This window comes from Chamaea fasciata, unplaced genomic scaffold (genome assembly GCF_029207755.1).
Source record: "Chamaea fasciata isolate MVZ Bird 193981 ecotype frontalis unplaced genomic scaffold, bChaFas1.0.hap1 SCAF_17, whole genome shotgun sequence".
NCBI lineage: Eukaryota > Metazoa > Chordata > Aves > Passeriformes > Sylviidae > Chamaea > Chamaea fasciata.
The window spans coordinates 1,316,076-1,338,579 of record NW_027094102.1 but is presented as its reverse complement, the minus strand read 5'-3'; the positions used below and the strand labels follow the sequence as shown (position 1 = coordinate 1,338,579).

Below are 22,504 nucleotides of genomic sequence, written 5' to 3'. Positions count from 1 at the left end.
ATTGACCGTATTTTGTTCCATTAAATTGGGTCAAATTTCTTCTTTCCCTTTAATCAATTTCCCTGGAAGTTTCCTTTATTTTTCTCTCCTTCTAGTAGATTTTCCCATAATATTAGACAATCTGAGCCTATGATTTGTGACACATTAATAACTACAGAGGAAAGAGCTAGTCATGTAAAAGAATGTTGTCTTGGCAAGGCAGGCAGTGCTTTTCCTCAGCTGGGAGTTGTGCTGCTTGGAACACAGCAGCAGGCAAGAAGGAGCCCTGCTTTAATTCAGAGAGAAAAGCAGAAACAAATGGTCTCTTTGCACTTGGGAGATACCTATTTGCAAGTTTGACCATAACCATGATTATTATGGGACTATCATGGTTTCCAGTTGAAATTAAATGAACTTTTTCCCCCCCTTTCATTTCAACTTCAGGACAGTCACGCAGTTGGCTGCAAGGGCAGCTGACAGAAAAACTGGTGCTTTCTCTAAAGAACCTTTTCTCTCCCCTGAAGCGCAGAATGCAAAAGCTAATTCTGACGACATTTTGCCACTTTGAAGGTGCAACCGAAATCTTTCAGTTTTTAAAGTCAGAACGAAGGGGCAAAGTGCTGTTGAGCTCTTGTTTTCAGTGCTGCTGGCGGTGAAAGCAAACCCCCAGCGCAGCACGGGGGGCTGAGCAGATGCCCTGCACCAGGGGCTGAGGGGAAATGCTGTGCAGTCACAGAGGTGACTGGCAGAGAAGTGAAGCCAGGCCATGGGTTTCCTGTCGTTCATCACACACTGCCTTGGTGAGCTGGCTGCAGTTCATAGAAAGTATCACACTGATCTGACACCGCTGCCATCGGGGCTTGTCACTCCTCCTTGGCGAGGACATCGTAAATGAGCTGAGGAGGAGGAGGAGGTGGAGAGAAGCTCTCTATTTTTGGTGCTTTTTGCTTGGATGGCTCTGCACAAACTGCTGATTAAGTCTTGCTGGCAGCAAATTAGTAACTGTTGTCAGTCACACTGCGTTCTTCTTTTCAGAATGTTTTTTGACCACATTTTTAAGGTTTTCCCCACGAGGGCTGGAAATTTGCTTTATTTACTTGGTTCATGAGTCTTCCACTGCTCCATGCTCCTACCAGGAGGTAAATTATCCCATCCCTCCCATCAGAAATTTGTTTCTCTCTAGGCTGTGTTGCTGGTGTCTCCCTGGCTGCTGGAGATGTCTCCTGCCCTTGGTCCTCCCTGCCTTTGTCTTTCCTCCCGCTGCAGAGCTCGGGATGCTTCAGGGAGTGCTGGAGGGGATCAAAGTCTCTCAGACATTAATGAGCTGGAGAAGTGTTGAGCACAGCAGCTCTGCTCCTATCAGTCCTACCACAGGCAGCTGGTGGTAAATAAACCCAGTGTGACAGCAGGAATGAAATATTTTCTTTGGCTCATTGAGGTTTGCGCTGAGGTGGAAGAATTAATCCCGTAACAAATTACACCTCTGCTGTTGCTTCCAGGGCTCAGGGGGGTTTTAGCAGCAGACATCCTGCTCTGTCTGCTCTTCTCAAACCCAACAGGGATCAGTGGCTGCCTCAAGAGCCTTTGGAGGTTTGGAAAGACGTGTCAGGGGTGGTGAGTCCCAGCTTGAGGGTTTCCAGCAAGCTGGGGCTGCTCTGGGCAGCGTGAGGACAAACAAACATATTTGTTCTGCTCAGCTCACTGCACTGGGGTGCCAGTTGTGACCCCACCCCTCTTAAACAGTCACATTTTTGGTTTATTGGCTTGTGAGTTAATCAGAGATAGTGGTGGCTTTGTCCCCACTGAGCTGCACAGTCCTGCTCCTCCTGATCAGGAGGATCTTATCACAAAGATAAAATCTCTCTGCAGTCTCATTGTCAGCGGTGGGGACAACAAGGAACCTGAGACCTGGAGTCACTGCTGCAGGTGTTGGGGAGAGTGTGGAGGGATCTCACTCCAGCAGGAGTTCATCACAGAAGTACAGAATGTCTTGGCTTGCAGGGGACCTTAAAGGTCGTTGTCCCCAGGACCCTCATCCAGTGCCACCCCTGCCATGGGCAGGGACACCTGCCACTGGACCAGGCTGCTCCAGCTGAGATTGTCCCTCGTCACCTGCCAGCAGCAATGGGTGACACTCTAGTGGGGGAGATCTGGAGCTGCAACAGGCTTCTCCAGGTAATCAGTTTTCTCAAAATGCCCCCTTTTTTTTTTTTTTCCCTAAAAGCCAAATCTCCTCTCTGCTGCAAAAGGAGAGGTGTGGGTGCTGTGGGCAGGTGGGGAAGCAGGACCCACCTTTGGCTGCCTTGTCCCTGCTGGTCAGTTGTGCATCCCCTGTGAGGCGTTCAGCCTGCTGGCCCAGAGATTTTGGCCATCCTCACCTTCTCCTTCAGCAGCTGCTGGCACAGGGAGGGGGCTGCAGCCGGGCAGGAGTGTGTGCAGGGGTGCCTGGGTGGGCTGTGGGCAGCGGGGGCTGCTCCCTGCAGGCTGAGCTCACTGGAGGGGCTGCAGGGCTCCCAGACAGTGGCTCCCTTTTCTGTCCTGTGTCACTGCATGCATTGTGTTTCTTGGCACCACGAGTCCATGACATCTTGATTTGCAAACAGTCAAATAAAATAGAAAAATAATGTCCCCTGTTAATAGGTTGACACACTGCTTCAGGCCAAGTGTGAGTATTTCTATAGCATTTGCTTTGCTGCCTTATGTCAGTAACTGTTGCTATTGAAAGTAAACACCCCAACTGGTTAAATCAACAGTGTTTTGTTTATTCAAAGCTCATAAACTCCAGTAGCTGTAGGTCACTTTATGAAGTGCCAACCCCTGGGGGAAGAGAAGGAACAGTGTGAAATTATTGCATGCAGTGCACCCATCATGAGCCTTAGAGGAAGGGGATTTATTAGCAATTAATATTTCTTGCAGAGGGAAAAAAAAAGTAATCCTATTGAGGCAGCTCCACACTGAACCTTGGACCTCTGTACTGGTGGAAATGGGGAACAGTGAAAAAAAAAGAGACTTTGGAAAATGAAAAGTGGCTGGGGTTTATGACGAGGAAAGGATTTCAAACCGCCCAAAGGGAGGAGGAGAATTCAGGTAGAAGGGGAAACCCTTCAGTGTGGTATCTGCATGGGGAGAGCTCAGCTGGAACTCCCCCAGATGGGATTATCCTGCAGCACATCTGAGGCACAGGAGGTTTGACACCTCCTCTTGTCTCGGGGCAAGCTCAGTTCTGGAGATGCTCAAAGTCATGCCAGGTGCAGCAGCAGCTCCAGATTTAATTGGGATGAGGCAGAGTCACTTCCAGAATAAAATCTGTCCTTCCTCATGCCAAAAAAGCCTTGGAAACCACTGCTCTGTGGGACGGCAGGTACCAAGCTCCATATTAACACAGCGAAGCTAGAAAGAGATGTAGGTTAATCTGGAATTTTGATGAGTTAGGATGTTTTAGAGTGAAATTTGGTGATTGAATAGGAATAAAGAGTGTCCAGGGCAATGCTTAAATACTTAAATGTTTTCTCTTGACTGTTGTGGAGATGCTTTTTGGTGATTGCTATTTACTCTTAAGCCTTTGAGGTTACCGATCTATCACTGGGATAAATCCAATTAGGAACTCATTAAAAATGTTAGTATTTTGGGAAAGAATTAATCCTACAGCCATGTGAAAGAAATTATCAGCTTCTTTGAAAATAATCTGAATATGTATTCTTAACTGGCAGTATGTTAGCCCAGATGTTATATACTTGAACAATGAGTCCTAAGGTGGTTTTAAATAGATTTCAAAAATGCCCTTTAAATGGCCTAAGAAAGTTACAACTCTTGATTTGCCTCTATTCTTTAAGAAGAGCAAATCTCTGTCTCGTGACTGAAGGGTTCAGCAGAGCTAGAAGATTTTCTGTGAAAGGTTTAACGCTCGAGTTTTCTCACCAAATATTCCAACATTTTCTCCAGGTGACGAGGGAATTCCGTCTCTGCGAGGGTTGCAGAGCAGTGCCAGGTCAGGTCACAGCCTGCCTGGGTGTGAGTCAGGGCCAGCACTGCACATCCAGGATCACATTTCCTCATTTCTGCCTCAGCAGCCAGCGGTGCTCACTGAAGACACGAGTGCTCAGGGTCTCTGTCAGGGAGAGCTAAAATCCAGCCAAGGCAGCTGGGAAAGAGATGAGCAGGATCCTCGGGAGGCTTTTACCACTGGGCTGGATGAGTCTGGAGGAGGTTGAGTGCAGGTCATGAACTCGCAGCTCACCACAGCCCCAAGCTGCTGCCCACCTGGTCTGCTCACAGGGAAGCTCCTGATATTTTCCAGCTGTCTGTGTTGTGGGGAACAGTTCTCACATCTTCACTTTCCTCAGCTCCCGCCGCCCTGATAGCAAACACTCGGGGTGGCTCTGCGGGGTTGGTAACCAGGGCTCTCCAAAGCTTCCCTGGCCATGCCAATGGCTCTTTTAATGGCATCACAGGAAAGAAGGTGGAGAGACGGTGTTGTCCTGCTTTTCTGGCTGGGGAAGGACAGAATCACTTGCTGAAGTCACGCTCCAAATTCGTGGCCAAGAGCAGTAAAGAGCTTAGAAAGCCGCGATGACGGCCGTGTCCATCTGGATCCCACCCTACCTTTCCTCCCCTTGCCTTTTGTAATCAGACACACTCTGTGACACAGGGCCCTGCTCCTCAGATGTTCGGGCTTCTGTAGAACATGCTTGGAACAACCCTGGGCCGCAGCAGTCCTGGTGTGACCCCTCCTGATCACAGCTGGGGCTTCGTGGCTGTCCCTGCAGCCAGCCCGGGGCTCGGCGCCCGCACAGGGAGATGGGGATGGAGATGTTGTTGGCAACGCCCCGTGCCGGGCCCTGTCCTGTGGGAGGCACTGGGATTTTGGAGAAGTGGTTCATTTTTACTTTTTTTTCCCCTCTGAAGGAATTCAGTGTTGTTCAGTGGAATCCTCTGTGCAGGTGGAATTTTTGGGCTCTGGGGCTGCAGTGTGCCTGCACTTGAAAATTTGGCCGTTGACTTGGAAACAGGCATGGGCGAGTTTCAGCTCATTCATCCAAGCTGTCCTTTCTCAAGGACAAGGAGCAGGGCCAGCGCAGCTGAACCACTGCAGCCAACTCCTGAATGTTTCCAAATAAAATGCCTTGAGTAAGTTTATTTTTCCCTCTCAGGCCTAAATTTAGCACCCTGGAGAAGCTGCTTTGGCAGTCAGCGGATGGTAACGATGACAAGATCAATCTGTGGATAGTTCTGGGAAGATTTGGAAAGTCCTGGTAAAACAGAGTTGGTTTCATTCATGTTTGCAATTTGTCCACAGCCCAAAGGTCTGCTCATGAGCTTCCGATGGTTGAAAGACAAGACATTGACAGCTGCCTGGTTTATGGAGGACAGCAGATGATCCTCACCGGACAGAATTTCACAGCGGAGTCCAAGGTGGTGTTCACAGAAAAAACATCAGGTAAGGCAGGTCTTTCCTGACTTTCCCCAATGGGATAAGGCAAATCTGGAGTGCCAAATCTCATCGTGAGATTTGTGCTCATGATTACTCAAGTGAGTAGTCCCAGTCAAGTCCATGTAAGTAAAACCACATGAGTAAAGTCAGACTGGGGAGCAACTGTTTGTGTTGTTGCTTCACAAGAATCCAGGCACTGGGAACCAGCAGGGACAGGATTTGTTGTCAAAGGAAGGAGATGAGCACTACGTGTTCCTCTGTGCTTGTTTAATCTCCTGTTTGGTGAATGCTACTGTAGAAATCGTCGTTGAAATGAACATTTTTTTATTGATGTGAACTACAGGCAGAGATTGTGTTTTCTTCCCTTTAGAAATCCGTGGAGGAAAAACAAACATGTGTCTTTTTATATAAAATTATTTTTATACACTTAATGAGATACAAGAGTCCATCCCTTCTCCTTCCACGCTTTTTATTGTAAACTTTGTGTTCCCTTTGTGCTGTTAAGAAAACTTGGAAGAGTTCTGTCAGTGAACTGAGGTAGAGGCATCTTAAGTGATACATCCAGTGACTTGCAAGGAGTTTAAGAGATTGCACTGCCCAAGTGAGCAGCATGTGCATGATCTATGGGCTAGTGCCGCTGGAAAAAAGTGAGAACCGAGCCAAAAATGAATGTACATTCATGAATTCCGTGGGCACCAGCTGGTGACATGGGGGGAAAAATGCATTCCGTGGCTCCCAGCTCCTTCCCACACACCCCAGCAGCAAGCCAGGCTGATTTTGCAGGTATGAAAGGCTCTGAAGAGCTGTGGAGGCTCAGATGAGCCTGTGCAGTCAGAGGAATTCTTTTGGCACGCTCCGTTTCCTCTCAAGCCCATGGATTAATTCCTTCCCGCTGTGCTGCCACTGTTCCACCGTGTCAGCGCCTCGGGAAGGTCCATGGGAACATCTTGGCAGCCTGCAGTGCCACCTGTCCCAAGAATGTTTTGCAGCAGCTACAGGAGATGATCCGTTCAGAGGAGGCAGCTCTTGATGCCATTTCGAGGAAACGTCCCAAATGCCCTGCCCCTGTTTCCGTATAAGAGCAGGGAAGGCTCTGGCTGGAAGAGATGTTAGAAAGTAAAAAGAGCAACAACATTTTCCACACCAAATCTAAAGCTTTTCTTCGCTGCTGGGGAAACTGCAGGGTTTGTTTTTTTTTTTCCCTCTTGTTTTACCTCCTGGTAGGGGAGAGACAGGTTTTATCCCAGCGGCAGTGCCCAGTCTGGAGCAGGGATTTGCTTGCTGGTGTTCCATATCCTGCCTCCCCCCCAGCCCTCGGCCTCTGCAGGCAGGCTCAGTCTGCTGGACTCTGGATAAATGATTGGCAGAAGGGGGATTGAGAGGATGGGAGGTCCAGAGTCAAACCCTTGGGCTGGACCAGGAGTCTGTGTGGTTTGCAGCGGGTTTTCTGGGGGACTCCGTGGTTCTCTGTGTGTTCCAAGCAGCAGCAGCCCCTCTGGCAGAGATGCCCTGAAGTGCTTATCCTTTAAATGCAATCTTTTAAATGAAGATTGCTTTATTGCCTAGGTATATCCTAAGGTCAGGGAGGTTAAGAAGCTGAGCTGGACGTGCAGATCATGCATGGGCTGAGTGCAGCAAGCTGAGAATTGCTTCGTGCCTGTCTTGTCCGAGGCTGATGGGTGTCCCAGCTCTCCTGAAAATCAGCATCTTGTGCACCTGAAACTTTCAGCCTCCCTCGTTCTGCGCTGTAGACAATTCCAAACACCTCTGGGATGCCTGTTGGTGGTTTCCATTGCCAGGGGCTGCAGGAGCCCAGCTGTGTCGATGGAGCAGTGCCCGGCTGGGATGGGAGGAGGAGCAGCTCACCCACGGCTCCTCCAGCCCTGCACAGCCCGTGCAGAAAGTGCTGATGAGCTGCTCGGGGGCAGGCTGAGCCACAAGCAGCACGCTGGGGGTGGATGGAGGAGCAGCTCTGCCTGAGCCCCGCTGCAGCGGGGGCCGCGTCTCTTCCAGAGCGCCACGCTGCCCCTGTGAAACAATCACACCTCTGTCGAGGCAGGAAGATGCAGCAAGCTCGCAGGGGAAGCTTGGTTTGCTTAGGGTTTCACTTTAACAGCTCACAAGCCTTGCCTGTGCTAGCGAGCGGTGCTGGATTTCCCACTTTTGCCACTTTTTGAGCTGTTCTGGTAACAGCAGGGCTGAGAGCAGCGCTGTAGGTCACCATCCCACAGCTTTTGGCACACTCCACAGAGCTCCTTGGCTTGCCTCTTCAGTCTTTAAGGTGAGAGCAGCAAGGCTCTTTTTTCCCCCCCAAAAAAAATCTTTCTGCGAGTGTTCTTGTGCAGTCAGATTTTCTCCTGTTAATTCTTCCACAGACTCTGGGTGGCCCTTGGGCCTGGGTGAAGCGTGTGCTGGGAAGGCGTCAGTCACGTCACAAAACTGAGGGAGCTGCTCTTTGGGGTCACACCTGTAAATCAGGTGCCATCCCCCTGGGGAATGCTCAGAACCTCTCTCTCCATTTCCTCTGGATCTTGTAGACAGTCCTTCACCCACCATTAGCAAGGCAGAGGAGCTGCTCACATTTGTGACAAAAATACGTGTCTCCGCCAGCGGCAATGAGCAGGTTTTGTCTTTTCACACAGCCGCAGATATTTTTTTCCGTAGAAATACCTGGAAAAGGAGGCCAATTCCCTGAGCTGTGGGGGGATGCCACTGTGGACGTGGCAGTGAGCGTCCCGTGTCACGCCAGCCGCGGGGACAGCGCTGGGACAGTCTCAGCCTCGGCTCACGACAGGAAATGGCAGCAGGAAACGGAGTGGAGGGGCGGCAGCCCAGCGCTCTGAGGGGATAAAGTACTTGTGTTTGAGATGCTGATGCATAAATAGAGTTAATTTTCTGAACGCTGAAGTTTATCAACACGCAGACCTTCGAGTTCTGAGCTCTTTTTGTGGTTATCTCTTGCCGATGCAAGATAAACGTGGCTGCTGTGAGCCGGGGGAGCTCGTGAATTCCCTAAGCCCAGCACACAAAAGCAGAGTTTGGCTGACAGAGTTCGAAGGTCTGAGTTTGGAGACGTGTAACTGAGCCCAGCTAGATTAAAGTAGGTCAGGGGAAGCAACTAGATTGGACTGTGTTCTTTTGGTTCTGATCTGGAAGAGAAAGCTTGAAAAGCAGTCTTGGAGCTGTCAGGGACTTGGAATAGGGTGAAGGTCAAGGGTGTTAATGTTTGGTTGGGGCCCAGATCTTACAGTGCAGTTAAAAAAAGAAGAGATTTGGAATTCCCCCTTCTTTTATTTATTTTAATTGTCATGTAGTAATTTGCAGGTCAGATGCTGGTTGCATTGTGTTTACTCCCATTTGTGTACTGGTTACTGCTGCTCTGCTGTCAGTGAGAGAGGAGGTTCGTGTTTCTCGGGGAGAAAAGTGCAAATGGACTGTGGTTTCCCCTGCCAAAACTCTTCTGGTGGCCACATGGACACCGTGAATCATCGCTAGGACAATGTGGGTGGTGGAGGAACAACCCAAACACAACGTCCATCCTTGGAGTGCCTCCACCAGAAATCTCCAGCTTGGGCCAGGCAGGGTAAGGAGGGGAGGTGCTGCCTGCGCCCTTTGAGCTGGGGCAGCTGCCAGGGCCCCCAGGCGTGGTGTTCACAGCCCCCGTGACACAATAAATCTGTTCCAGCTCTGGAGCCCAGCAGTGGTGCTGGAACAGCCTCGGATGTGCCCTGGCTGCAGGAGAGCTCAGCCAGGGCAGGGTCAGGCTGTGCTGTTCAGTGTGGGGCTGCTGGGTCTGCACACTGCCCAAAAATGTGCCCAAAAAATTCAAAGTCATGGCCCAGAATGCCATGGAATGTGCCAGGGGGTTCCAGGAATCCTGCAGGACCCTGCACTGCAGGACGCTGAGGTGGGGATGGCATCGGGGCAGCTTTACTGTGAAGAGAAGGTTGCTGCTGGATTGGTTTGATGATGGGATCGTGCTCTTTGTGGGAGAGGTGAAAGGAAATTCCAGCACTCTACAGCAGCGTTCCCCTTTTCTGCTAGGCCAGTTCCTCCCCGTGCTCCAAACAGGGAGCTGAATCCCTTTTTGTAGTCTGACAGTTTCATGAATGATCCAAAAACTCCTGGGGAGTGCAGAAAACAGCAAACTATTTTCAGCAGCTAACTCTGTGAACTTAAAAACGCCGCATTAATGATGCAATTTTCTCAGGCAAATTCAAGGTAAAATAGACAAAAAGCTTTTTTAAAAAGCTTCCAGTGTTTTCCCAGGTTCATTCAAAAGAGACGTTTGCTGCTTGAACAAATAAACAACTTTAAATATTGAATGTGAGGGTAACAGCTGTTAACCAGGAGGGTTGGTTTGCCTGGTTCTGCTGTGCAAGTGAGAAAGTTTCTAAAGGCACCTTGTGCCTTTTCCTTGCTGCTGTAGCTGCTGAAAGCCAGCAGACCTTTCTCCCCAAACTGCCCCAGGTGTTGCTGGGATCCCACGGGGCAATCGCCCGAGCGGGGATTCCAGAAAAACACTGCAAAACAGGAAAAAATCTAAGGCTCACACAGAGAGAACTGCAGCAGAGTGTGGCTGCAGAAACGGAGTTGCCATAGCTGTTAGAGACTCAGCGAGACAGGGTGGAATCCAGTGTTTTGGAAGGTTTCCCCGCATGACACAAGATTTTGGAATTTTACAGCTGGTAAATCCTTATTAGCACAGGCAGCCACTACTGGCCTGGATTCCCTGGCTCACTGTTTACTATGGGGGCGCCTGATGGAAGCCTGCCTGCTCCTGATTATTCAGCTTAATTGTTTAGGGAGAATATTAAAAAAAAAAATAATCATAACTCTTGGCATAAACAAAAGGCAGAGACAAGCTCCCATCACCTGTTGACAGAAAATTGATCATGAATAAAGCTGGCATGGGGAGTGGAATTCCCTGTTCTCCCACTTAGTCATCGCATCCTGGTGTGACTCATTTTATTACATGGAGGTTCCCAGCGGTTTTATTTTGAGAGGAGCTTTTGTTTAATAATTTGCACACACACACACACAAACACACACTTATAATCTTAAAAAAAAACAACAGATCTCTTCTGATGAATTGGCAGAAGGAGTCATTTGGAGGAGCTCTGGAATGAAATCCTGAGACTCCTGCTTCACTGTTCCACTACTGTATTTATGTTTTATTTTAATGTGGATTGGATTCCGCAACAATAGATGGGGAGAAATCTCCTCTAGACTTGTTCTCACAGTGCAAAATGTCAGATTTGGGGCTGGGCTGGCTGGTGGATGACTAATCCATTGCCCTTTTACCTCCCAGACCTTGCCTTGTATCTCTGGCCTGGGTGACTCAAACTTCTGTCCTCAGTGCTCAGGACAAACACAGCTCCATTAACTGCAGTGGGCACTCTTGCTTCAGAAAGAAAAAGAAATCCGTGAAAATGAACCTCAGGGATGAATTTAATAGTTCTCCTTCTCGTGAGTTTTAAATACATTCATGCTGTGTTTGCTGTAAAGTTTGAGGATTATTTTGAAGTAAGAGCTTAGAAGGAGACAGCTGCTCAGGACCAGAGGCTGAGCAACCTTGTGGTGACATGAGAAGCAGAGCAACTTCCCAGCTGAAATCAGAATTTGTCCCTGACTTTGTCTGGAATTTGTCCAGGGCAGCAGGGATTCTCAGTGAGGGTTCCCCATAAGGTTTCTGCTTCCCAGAGTGGTTTTGTCCTACTGGAAACCGTTCACTGCTCTCCCTTTGTTCTCGGGGTGGCTCTTAAAAACCCTTCTTTGTTTTCCAGACATGTCTGTCATCTACCGATAAAAGCTGACAGAGAGGATTGTGTTTTGCTTTTTTGGAAGACCTTCCAAGAAACGGAGTGAGTGGGGACAATTCCCTGCAGGAATTCCGGGGGGAACTGTGCAGAAAGGAGCAGTCAGAGCTCTGCCCCTCTGGTCACCAGGCTCGGTTTCTTTGGGGAGCCAGTAACAGGTTGTTCCTGAAGTAATTTGTGTAATGCTTGACTGAAAAGCAATGTACGTTTGCAGGCCTAAAATCACATGCAGGCGTGGAATCCCATCCAGAATCAGCACAATAGTATATTTAGTCTTCAGCTGCAGAGAGCTGCAAAGAACATTTCCTGAGCCTCTCAGTCCATCAGTCATGCTTGTTCAAATAAAGCAGTAAGTTTGTTTCTCTGCTAGTTACTGACCCCAAAGTCATGAGTAAGGGATCCTGAATAATGTGTAAAGGCTGTAACTGGTTCAGAAAACCTTTAATTGGCTAATTAAAAAAACTCCTAGAAGGGGCTGCAGAGAATCACCCCGAACGTTCCTAATGCAGAGTGACGTTTTGATTTCCCCCAGTTTGAAGCAAGACTTTTGGTATGATGGCAGTTTGAGTTAGGAAGGGTAGAATTACTTTCTTCCAACAACTCGTTCATTCCCCCAAAGAGTGCTGACACAATCAGATCTCTCATCGGGGTTTAATGCTAAGTCCCACAGCCCTGAAGCAGCACAAAAATCTCTATTTCCTGAACATTTCACTGACCTGTGGTGTTAAAGACTTGCCAACTGAGACAAACCATTAAATGAGCAGGGAACCACAACAGTAAAAATATGGCATGAGGCAGCCAGGGCTGGGAAGACCTCAGGGTCTAAATCCAAGATTTTTATCATCTTGAGTGCAACTTGCTGCTCTTTCCAGAGGCAGGGGTTGAATTCCCTGTGGTGGAGGTCACCACACACGTGGACCCGGCGCTGGGTTCCAGAGTGACCTTTGGCAGTTTTCTGCCCTGTCCATTGGTGAGGCAGGTTTAATTCCGTGCAATAAGCAGCTATCTGCACTTGTAGACTTTGGATTAAATTATTAATCAAGCTGGGGTTTGTTCTTCTCGGTTTCCAAGCAGGAGCTGTTTGGCTCGTTTGTGGCATGACGGGATTACGGGGTAATTAAGGGTTGAGAACAACCTCCTGCTCAAAGCTGAACGCATTTCTGGTGCCCAAACATCACCTAATTCCAGGGAAGGGCCTTTGGTGGGACAGGTTTTGTACTGGGGGCTGTGCTTCACTCAGGATGTTTAGCACATCCTTGCAATAAAAATCCTGTTTTTGTTGAGGACTTTCTCCAAACATCCACTTTAATTTCCTCCTAAAAAAAAATAAATTTGCGTTTATGCACTTTCTAAAGGTGATAAATGTGTCAACAGGGTTTTCTCTATTCAGAATTTCCTGAAATGGTCCTGAGACTTCTCAGTTTATTCCTCCTGCTCTCCATTAGCTCCCAGAGTGTGCATAATCAGAAGTTTTCTTTTCATTACCAGGAAAAAGAATAGGTTAAAGTAAAGAGAGAGAGAGAGAGAGACTTCTGAATGCAGTTGTATTTTTTCATTTTCCTCACTGCCTCCCTCATCCTTCTGCCAAAAGCTCCCCTTAACGTGCGTATCCAGAGCGGTTACAGGAAAAGCAAATATTGATTGTCTCGAGCGAAAGTGAAGCAGTGAGACAGATGGAGCCACATCATCATATTTAAGCATAAAGGTCAGGGAGTGAACTGCAGAGTGGTTAAATTCAACAGGGCTTCAGTGCTCCAGGACCAGGGATTGCTGCTGCCGCTGACGGATTTGTTAAAAACCTGTTTAGCTGCCACAAATATGGAATCTAGCCAAACAGAAGCATCTAGCATGGTTGGAATGATAACCCCAAATGCATTTATTTCTTGTTTGCCTTTTCTCGTCCTTACTCTTGACCCGCACAGGCTTCGGCGTCGGCCTGAACATCGTTTGATTTTTATGCTTGGCTTCATCAGCTTTTAGTGCAATTTCAGTGGCTCAGTCGCTAAATCAAATCCCCTGTGGTTGTGGTTGCATGTGTTCCACAGGCTGCCCGAATGTGGCAGATGACTTGGAGGCCCCTTTCGACTTTAGTTTGTGCATGTTGGACCAACAAATCCTTTTGATTTCCACCTTCTTTGTGAAGTTAGTGCTGTTGTATCTGCACAGACTGTTTGAATTTAGCAGCGCAGAAACAAAGATGAAAACAGTCTGCCTGGAGCAAAACCAGTGTGAAATATTCCTGCTTGGCTGTCCTCGTTGTCAGGACATCTTCATCTGGCATTGCTGAGACAGCTCTGATGCGTGTCTCTATCAGAGCTCTTACTTTGCGACAGATTTTTTTTTTGTTGTTTCTTTTCCCTCCTCTTGTCTTCAGACAACTCTAAAAAATTGTCTTTTGGCATGTTTAGGAGTGTGGGGAGGTTCCTTGACACACGGTGTGATGGTTTCTTTTCTCCAAGGTCACCTAGAAGAGGAATCTCCCCACTGGGCATTTACTGCCTCGTTATCAGACAGGGATCTGCTGCAGAATTTTGGCTTCCCCTTTCCCTGTTCCTGTCTCAGCAGCAGCAAGGACCGGGCTGCATCACCAGGGGCATACACTGAGTACAGCACTGGCCAAAGTGGATGTTAAATGACATTAAATAATGGAATATTATCCGTGCCTTCGCAGCAGTCTCATGGGATGTGCTGGCTCCGGTGCCCCAGCTCTGCTGAGGCCACCCCAGCCCCAGCAGCCACGGTGGGAAGCACAGCTGCCTCACAGGGGGGAACTTCACACTTCGAAAAAGAGGGAGAGAGGAAACTCGGAGTTGTTCAGAGTTCCCTCCTTGCAGCAGGAGCAGCTGGAAGCCTGGGATCTCCTGATGGAGCCACATTCCAGCTGCTCCCTGGCTGTCCCATTGCCCAGGGAGGGTTGGGGTGAGGGAGGCCAGCAGCAGCCCCAGGAGCCCATCCCAAGGGAGGGTGGGATGTGAGCTGTGAGCTCCAGGAAGAGCTGCCTGGCCCCAGAGTGTGTGAGCAGAGGTGTCCCAGGTGTGGGGTTCCGGCCAGGTGAGGCTCTGCCCCACACAGGGACCCCGGGGCTGTGTCCAGAGGTGTCCCAGGTGTGGGGTTCCGGCCAGGTGAGGCTCTGCCCCACACAGGGACCCCGGGGCTGTGTCCAGAGGTGTCCCAGGTGTGGGGTGCTGGCCAGGTGAGGCTCTGCCCCACACAGGGACCCCGGGGCTGTGTCCAGAGGTGTCCCAGGTGTGGGGTGCCGGCCAGGTGAGGCTCTGTCCCACACAGGGACCCCGGGGCTGTGTCCTGTCCCCACAGCCCAGCTGGGGAAGAGCTGCCTGGAGAGCCCAGCACATCTGTCAGCTCATTGTCTGGGCCTAGCACAGAACAAAGAGCACAACAACAGAAAAGAAAAAAAGAAAAAAAAAAAAAAAAGCAAAATGCATTTAAAAATACTCTTTCATTTCCCTTTTTGCCAGAAGCAGAAGTTCTTAAATAACAGAGGACAAAAGCAGCTCTTGCAGAACTTCCAAGAGTTGGGAAAAATAAAAAGCCCTGTGAGAAGGACTGGGTTTGGGAGATTGTCCCCCTCGTCCTGCCCAGTCTGGGGAAGAGGAGGCAGGGCTGCTCCCCCTAAAGCAGACAGCAGCATTGCTCCTGGCTGCAGCATTCCCAGTCCATCCGATCCTTGGGATACGTGTCCCCTGGCCAGTTGAAAAGCAAGCTTTCAGAAAGATCGGAGGCAATTCTTTTGCCCCCTGTCAGTATTTTCCTTCTGCAAATTGCTTGGCTAAAAGGCTCAATGGAATATGAAAATCAAAGGGGTTGAGATTAAAATCTAAAAAAAAAAAAAAAAAAAAAAAGATTAAGGAAAGCACTGCAAAAAATGTTTCTATATTTAGGAAACCAGGTTTTTAAGGTATTTAAGAAATTGTATTTGTAAGCAGAGGAAGCAGCCAGTCTGTAAGTGAATGTCCTGTCGCTTCTGATGCACTCTTACAGCACAGGGGTTCCTGTGGTGGTGTTCCATACAGGGGATCCAACTGTATTTCCCTCTCTAAACATAATTTTGTTAACTCAGGGTGGAGACGAGCTGCATGGATGTAATAATTGAGGGCAGCCAAGCTTGCAGTGGTTCGGGGTAGAGGCTGTCCCACGGGCAGTGAAGTGCTTTTGCACTGAGTACAGTGAATATTTGGTGCTGCCCCACGGCTTTAGGGCCGTCAGTGGCGTTCTGTGGGAACCCAAGTGGCTTTAAAGCAGCAGAAGGTTTGCTGAGCTGCTGACCTGGTGTGAGCATGGGCAAGTTCTGGCACCCTCTGATGGCCTCCACCAGCCAGGCTGGCTGGACTCAGGCCTGGTAAAAAGCAGATGTTGCACCTGTGCTAAATATTTCATTCCTCAGGTTGGCTAATTTCTACATAAACATTGAATTTTAATATGTATGTAAGCTCTTTCCTGGCCAGAGGAGTGTTCAGTGATGTGTTTAAATGGAATACTTTTGGTTAGGGCTGGAGAAGGTGCTTGAAATTCAGTCCCTTTTGAGAGCTTTGCTAACTTCATGCCCTTGATTTGTCTCTATTTTTTTTTTTTATGAGTTTTATGATTTAAAAAAAACCCCACAGTGAGGTTAATGGTGTGATATTCTTGTAGATGGGCAGCAGATCTGGGAAATGGAGGCAACGGTGGACAAAGACAAGAGTCAGCCTGTGAGTATGCAAACGCTGGGTGTCCTCTCCCGGGCTGTGCAGCAAGTTGTGTTCAAGGGGGAGCTCCCAAAGAGCATCTCAGGAGCAGAAAGAGCAGCAACGCCAAAGGATAGTTGAGTTGTTCTGACAAAAATAAGGAATTTTGCAGCGCCCACTCCTTCATCAAGCACTGTGGGATTCGCAGTGCTTCTGCATTTGTCACCATCTCACGTGTTTTATTTGTAGCTGAGACGTCTCTCTCCAAGTTCAGGACAGCACCAAGTGCAGGAGGGACACAGTCCATGCAGAAACCAGCCCACCAGCACCAAAAATCCTCTGGGTTTTCCCCCATCTGCCCCTTTTTTTCTCATACCCTTCTTTATAGGGATGAGCTGGGGGATTCCTCTAGGCATGCCAAGGGGAGCTGCCCACAAACCCCCTGCTCAGGCCGAGCTGGTGACTCCTGGCTGTCCCCTGTGTTGTTTCAGAGCATGCTTTTCGTGGAGATCCCCGAGTACAGGAACAAGCACATCCGCACGGCCGTCAAGGTGAACTTCTACGTCATCAATGGCAAAAGGAAAAGGAGCCAGCCCCAGCACTTCACCTACCACCCAGGTAATCCTCAGGGACACAGCCCCTCGTGGCCTGATTCCACGAGCAGGCTTTGACTTTCTGCTCGGTTGCTCTCGTGCCGTTCTTGGAGGGATCGGAGTGTTGCCGGTTGAATTCAGCTCAGCGCTCGGCAGCTGCTTGCTTTAGAAGATGCCTGTGATTGATGAGCAGGGATTTCCCTCCGTTTGAGGCGTCGCTTTTGTGTTATCTATGCCCCATTCACTTGGGGGAACGTTGCCAGGAGGCTCAGTGGGAGCAGGCTCAGTCTGGGGCGTGATGTGACCCTCTGAAATCCATGAGTGTCGCCGCCTCTGACGTGTCCAGCAATAAGAAAACATCAGATCTGGGAAAGGGCTCGGGATGGAGGGAGGAAAGCAATATATGTTCTTCAGAATGAGGCTAGCTGAGAAAAATACGAATGCTTTCCTGGTGTTCTTCCCCTGGGGGCTTGGTGAGCCATGTCACAATAAATGCAACAGGATTACTAATGAGATTCCCAGAATTTCTCAGCTTTGGCTGGGAGAAAAAATATTGTGAGAAAATCAGGGCATTGTGTTTGTGGAAACCAGAAAGCATAAAATAACAGCTCCAGATTTTATTCAAGCTTCAAATGATGTCTTAATTTGACTTGTCTCTAAGGGGAGGCAAACATTCATTCAGACTCTTGTTTTGGTCTCCTCCAGCCTGAAAATCTCTCGTCCTGTCCCTGAATTTATGAACTCTGTAGGGTATCACCAACCTGAGGGGTCTGTACAGTTGCTAAATTGTGCTGCTCTGCAATAGCATTGAGATGCACACTTCTATCTCAGTGCAATCCATAAAATAGAGCACTGAGAGAAGGAATCTTTACTTCCAAAAAGGAATTTTGAAGGACCACTGTATGGTTTCCATTGTATGGTGTTTCTGTAGTGACTTTCAGGGAAGATTTGACCAAAAAAAAGTCATTGGAAATGTAGAGGACCATCATTTACCATTTAGCCCACCAGGATTCACACAATTCTTACTAAATCATAGTCTTTTAAATGATGGTGTCTGACAGGTCTTCAGCTCTCAGCACCGAGGAAACTTTGTGCAGCAGAGACAAAAGCTCTAAAATAGTTCAGCTCTGCCTTTGGTCACTTGTTAAATGCTGGATAGAAAGATGGGAATTGTTTATGTCCGGGGATTTCTGTTGATTCAGTCTCCTGCATGAAACACCTATCTGTGACTTCTTATTTTGTCTGTGTTGCAGAATGGACCTTAAATCAATTAAAACAGGAGCTGAAGTGCTGAATTTTTCAATTTTAGCAATTTGTGGTTCGTTAGTCCGCTTCAGATTTTTCAAGAACCCCTTAGCACAGGGTGCTTTAAAGAATCTTTCCCGTGGTTGCGTGTGGGTGATTTATTAGACTCAGTGCTTGTGACGTACGAATTTACACACACAAATCTCGTAAAAGCCTTAAAGCTCTTTTTGCTTCAAGGAAAACCTCTCTGTTTCTCCTCAGCCGGTTACGAATAACGTCCTTTGCATGCTTTATTCTAGTACCATCAATCAAAACAGAGCCCATTGATGACTATGATCCAGCCCTAATCTGCAGTCCAGTGCACAGTGCTCTGGGGACAGTAACACAGCCTTACTATTCACAGCACACGCTGGCCACCGAGTCCCCCTCCTGCCTGGTGGCCACCATGGCTCCTTGCCAGCAGCTGCGCTCGGGCCTCTCCTCCCCCGACTCGCGGTACCACCAGCAGAACCCGGCCGTGATTTACCAAAGGAGCAAGAGCCTGAGCCCCAGCCAGCTGGGCTACCAGCAGCCCAGCCTGATGGCCGCCCCAGTTGCCATTGCAGATGCCCACAGGTCCGTGCTGGTGCACGCCGGCTCTCCAGCCCAGACCTCGACCGTGCTGCACCCCTCCCCGGGCCACCAGCAGTCCTCTCCCGTCATCCACTACTCTCCAACCAACCAGCAGCTGAGGTGTGGCAGCCACCAGGAGTTCCAGCACATCATGTGCTGTGAGAATTTCACGTCCAGCGTGGCCAGGCCCAGCCAGCCCCAGGCCGGCCAAGCGCAGAGGCTCAGCCCCAGCTCGTACCCCACGGTGATCCAGCAGCAGGCGGCCCCGGGCCAGCGGGCGGCCAAGAACGGGCCACCGGGGAGTGACCACAAGGACGTGCTGCCAGCTGGGGTCACCATCAAGCAGGAGCAGAACCTGGACCAGGCGTACCTGGATGATGGTAAGTGCTGTGCCCCTCTCACCGGGTGGTTTGTTGGAGGGAGGGGGCGCGGGTGGAGTTCTCAGACGCTCCGTTCCTCGGCGTGGCCCCCTCTGATGGGTGAGACATTTTCTGTGCATTCAGGCTGGGTTTGGGTCTCCAATTGACATTTGCTGGGCGTTCAGGCTGGGTTTGGGTCCCTAATTGACATTTTCTGTGCATTCAGGCTGGGTTTGGGTCTCTGATTAGGTGCATCTTTGGTAGGTGGCAAAGCACTTTGGCCACTGACCCAGAGGAGCCCTCTGCTCTCTCCATGCCACGGGCTCAGCTGCCAGGTTGAGCTGGTCCCATTTTGTTCCCCTTTGCCAAAGGTTCCATTGCCAGTTGGGCAAAATGGCGGATCCAAAACGAAGCGCACGTCTTAATTATTTTATTATATATATTCTTTTTTTCATATCAGGGCAAAGTCCACTTCGTGAAATGCCCTTGTACATTTTGTACCAAAAAAAACCCAAAAAAAAGCCCATTGAGCAAATCTATCAAGGCCTGTAATGAATGGGGCAGTGCTGCAGGCAAAACCATTGCAGATGTTCTAGATGAACAGTGGGACATTGATAAGCCAAACAATGCTGTTCCTTTGTGGGGAGCCAGCTGATTTAGCCTTTAGGAATGAACATAAGTTAGAGTAAAGCTCTCTTTGAACATATCCTGCTTTTTCTTAGGTAGGCAGCTATTGGCAATCTGCTTGATTGGTTCTTTAATAAAAGCACGTTTCTGGCAGGAGGAAATCAATGCCAAATTAATAGTGCAGCTGGACACTGCAATCACAGAGAGCAGCAGCAAACCCAACATTGATTTTAGTGGGAGCAGCGCGAGGCTGCTGGAAATGGAGCTGCAAATACAGGATGTTCTTGTGCAGGAAGTGCAGACCTGATTGTCACGGATGGGAACTCTGCTCTCCCCTCAGTGCAGGCAGTTCCAGCCTTCATCTCCTGGGTGTGCACCAGGATGTGCTCGAGGCACCCGCTGGATTGGGATTTTTGCTGCACTTACCTGCAGTTGTGAAATTGTGCCTCCTGTGAAAGTTTTACTTTCTTCAGCCTGCGTGCTGAGTGCTGTGTATGGTGTGCAGCCTCCACTGCTGGGTTTGTGGGCAGAGTTTGGATGGTTTCCTCTATTAGCTGGGTTTGCAGAGTGGTTGTTGCAGCTTCGGTGCCATCGCAGTAAAATCTGGAGGGTTTTTGCTGCTTCCCTTCTCTGAGCAGGAGATTCAGGAGTCCTAAATGTCACTTGGGAGTAGTAGTAGTAGTAACTTGGGAGATTCAGGGAGTTGGGCATGATAACAAAGCAAGAGGATCTTTCTGACAGGAGAACCGAACACTTATTTAGGGTAATTTTAATATGAGAACCTGAGAGGTTCTTCCACATTTCTAAAAATACTTGGTACACACCTTGTAAAAGAAAGATAAAAAGAAGGAATCTTGAAGTAAAAGCTGACTTCGAAGTCAAGCCATAGTCCACTTAAAAGAGCTCCCAAGATGGACTGCAGAATTAATTTTCCTGAGTTTTGAATGAGGCCAGTGAGACCCAACTGCAGCAGAGCTCCCCAAGAACGCACCCAGCCTCCCTGCTAAGGGAGCCTTTAGGACAGCAGCAGCTGATAGTGAAATCCCGGGCTTGTCCTTGGCTGACTGCATCATCCTGACTTGATTTCAGCTAGAGATTAGTTTATCAATCATGCCACCCAAATCAGGCCAGGCAGCATGGGGCACATGCAGTCTCTGTGCTGACCTCAGTGAGTTTACAGCAGCTGGAAGTGTGACTTGGAGAACTGTGATTTACTTTAGGGCTTTGCAAAGCATTTCGTTCTGAAATGTTCAGGACCTGAATTGAAAAGCCGCATTGTTTGCTGCTGGGGAAAAGTGACTCAGAACATAACAAAAGCCATGTTTTTCCTGACTAGAAAGTTTGGGTTTGTGCTTTATAGTATTAAAAGAAAGCAAACCCAGAGGATTATGGAGGCTTTGCCCTTAAATCCCTTTTATCCAGAAAGCTCTTGTGAGATAAAGTGAGCTGTGAGGTCTTGCTGTGATTTTCACGGACAGACACGGAGCTGGTGCTTCCCCAGGCACGAGCCAAGAGCTGCTGCTGCTGCTGCTGCTGCTGCCCAGGCTCTTGGGCAATCACTGCTGGTGCCTCTCACTTCCCTTTGCTCTTCCTCCCTTCCCCCATCTTCCTCCTCCCTCTGCCTTGTTCTCCTTTCTCCTCAGTTCTGCTGACAGTCCAGCTTTCGTCCCTTTGCTCTCGTGGCCTCCTCAGCTCTTGCCCCCTGTCCTCATGGAGAACACACAGCCTTGGCGCTCTGGGCTTTGTTTCTCTTCTGAGCTTTGCCACCAACTCCTGGAGCGCCCTGGACGTGCCCCAGGCTGGCAGTTCCTGGAGCTGGTGCCTCTCAGAGTGGCAGTGCCTGGGCTGTCCTGGGGGTGAGCAGAGCACAGCATCCCGCAGCTGACACCACCGCTGTTTCTCTTCTCGCCCCTCAGCTTCCTGATGGCGCTGCTGCCAGGTCCCCTCGTTATTTCCTTCTCTTCCCTGCTGTACAAATACGTCATTTGTCCTTCCTGAGACCCTGGTTAGGTTTTGCTCTGAGCCTTCACTGCTCCACGGGGCGCAAAACACTGTAAACTCAGCACATTTAACCTGTGCACCCCTGCCTGGAAAAGACAAGAGCTGTTCCTCCCTGTGCAGGAGGAATCCAGGCCTGGAATCTGCAGGTTGAGTGCAGCCAGAGCAGCCCAAGGCAGGTGAGGCGAGGATTTACCACCTTCTCAGGTGGGTTTTGCCGTGTGCCAGGAGTGCTTTGTGCCCCGCTGGTTCCCTCCCCAGCCCCTCGGTGATAATTTCAGCAGGTCTGTAGCTGGTTCCTGCAGATGTGCAGACCTACCAGGAGACATTGGCCCCTCTTCTCGTCTTGCAGCCTCAGAGAGGAGGTGCCCAGCCCAGCCTGCGGTGCAGCTTCCTGGCCAAAATTACAAAACAGGGTTCCAGGAAGGCAGGATCCACTCCCCAGTCGCAGAGGGTGGATTTGGATGGGCACCCATCAGGGACTGATGCAAGTTCAACGTTGCCACACATTACACACGCTCCTTCAGATTTCTCTGTAAAGTAGATATATCTGTAGCTTTTTTTGATATCAAAGACTGTGAAGAGTCCCCAGAGGAAGGGACTGTTCGAGAAAAACTGACAGGGAAACTTTTGTTACACACCTCTGCCTCAGAGATTCATTGCTGGAATTACTTTGGGAGTGACTCAGGGATTTACCCTGAGTGTCAGGAGATCCTTGAGGATGCATCAGGTGTCCAGGCAGGGAGCAGCCTCAAATGCAAGTGAAAGCCACGGGGTGACAGAGTTTCAGCTCATTTCAGCCGAGGCCTCATCTTAATATCATTCATAACCAAACCGCCCACGATGGTAAAAGTTACCCAAACAACCACGTAAACATATTGACAAATAGGATGTAGTTCCTCCAGAGCACTGGGATGAACTCTTTAAAGCACAAAGTGCAGTTCTTTGCAGCACTGTCTGCCATCCCCTGGTGGGGCAGGATCCAGAGGGGGTGACCAGGGCTGGGGGAACTGATTGTGCTCCTCCTGCAGAGCCAGAGGGAAGCAGCTGAGCTGGATGGGCCAGTTCCCCTCCTGGGACACAGACACGAGCCTCAGTTCCCTGCACAGATCATGGCTGTGTAGCTTGAGTGTTCTCAGCTTGCCTGCCTTAGACTGAG

The 22,504-nt window shown here is 49.3% G+C and overlaps 1 protein-coding gene across 1 annotated transcript in view; it reads left to right on the top strand.

Moving 5' to 3' along the window:
* NFATC2 (nuclear factor of activated T cells 2) overlaps positions 1–22,504 on the top strand; it is a 79,256-nt gene that overhangs the window by 28,811 nt on the left and 27,941 nt on the right. Inside the window, exons 6-9 of the mRNA XM_066198620.1 lie at positions 5,276–5,416; positions 15,880–15,935; positions 16,403–16,529; positions 18,049–18,741. Coding sequence (XP_066054717.1) covers positions 5,276–5,416; positions 15,880–15,935; positions 16,403–16,529; positions 18,049–18,741 — 1,017 coding nt within the window. The remainder of the gene's footprint in view (positions 1–5,275; positions 5,417–15,879; positions 15,936–16,402; positions 16,530–18,048; positions 18,742–22,504) is intronic.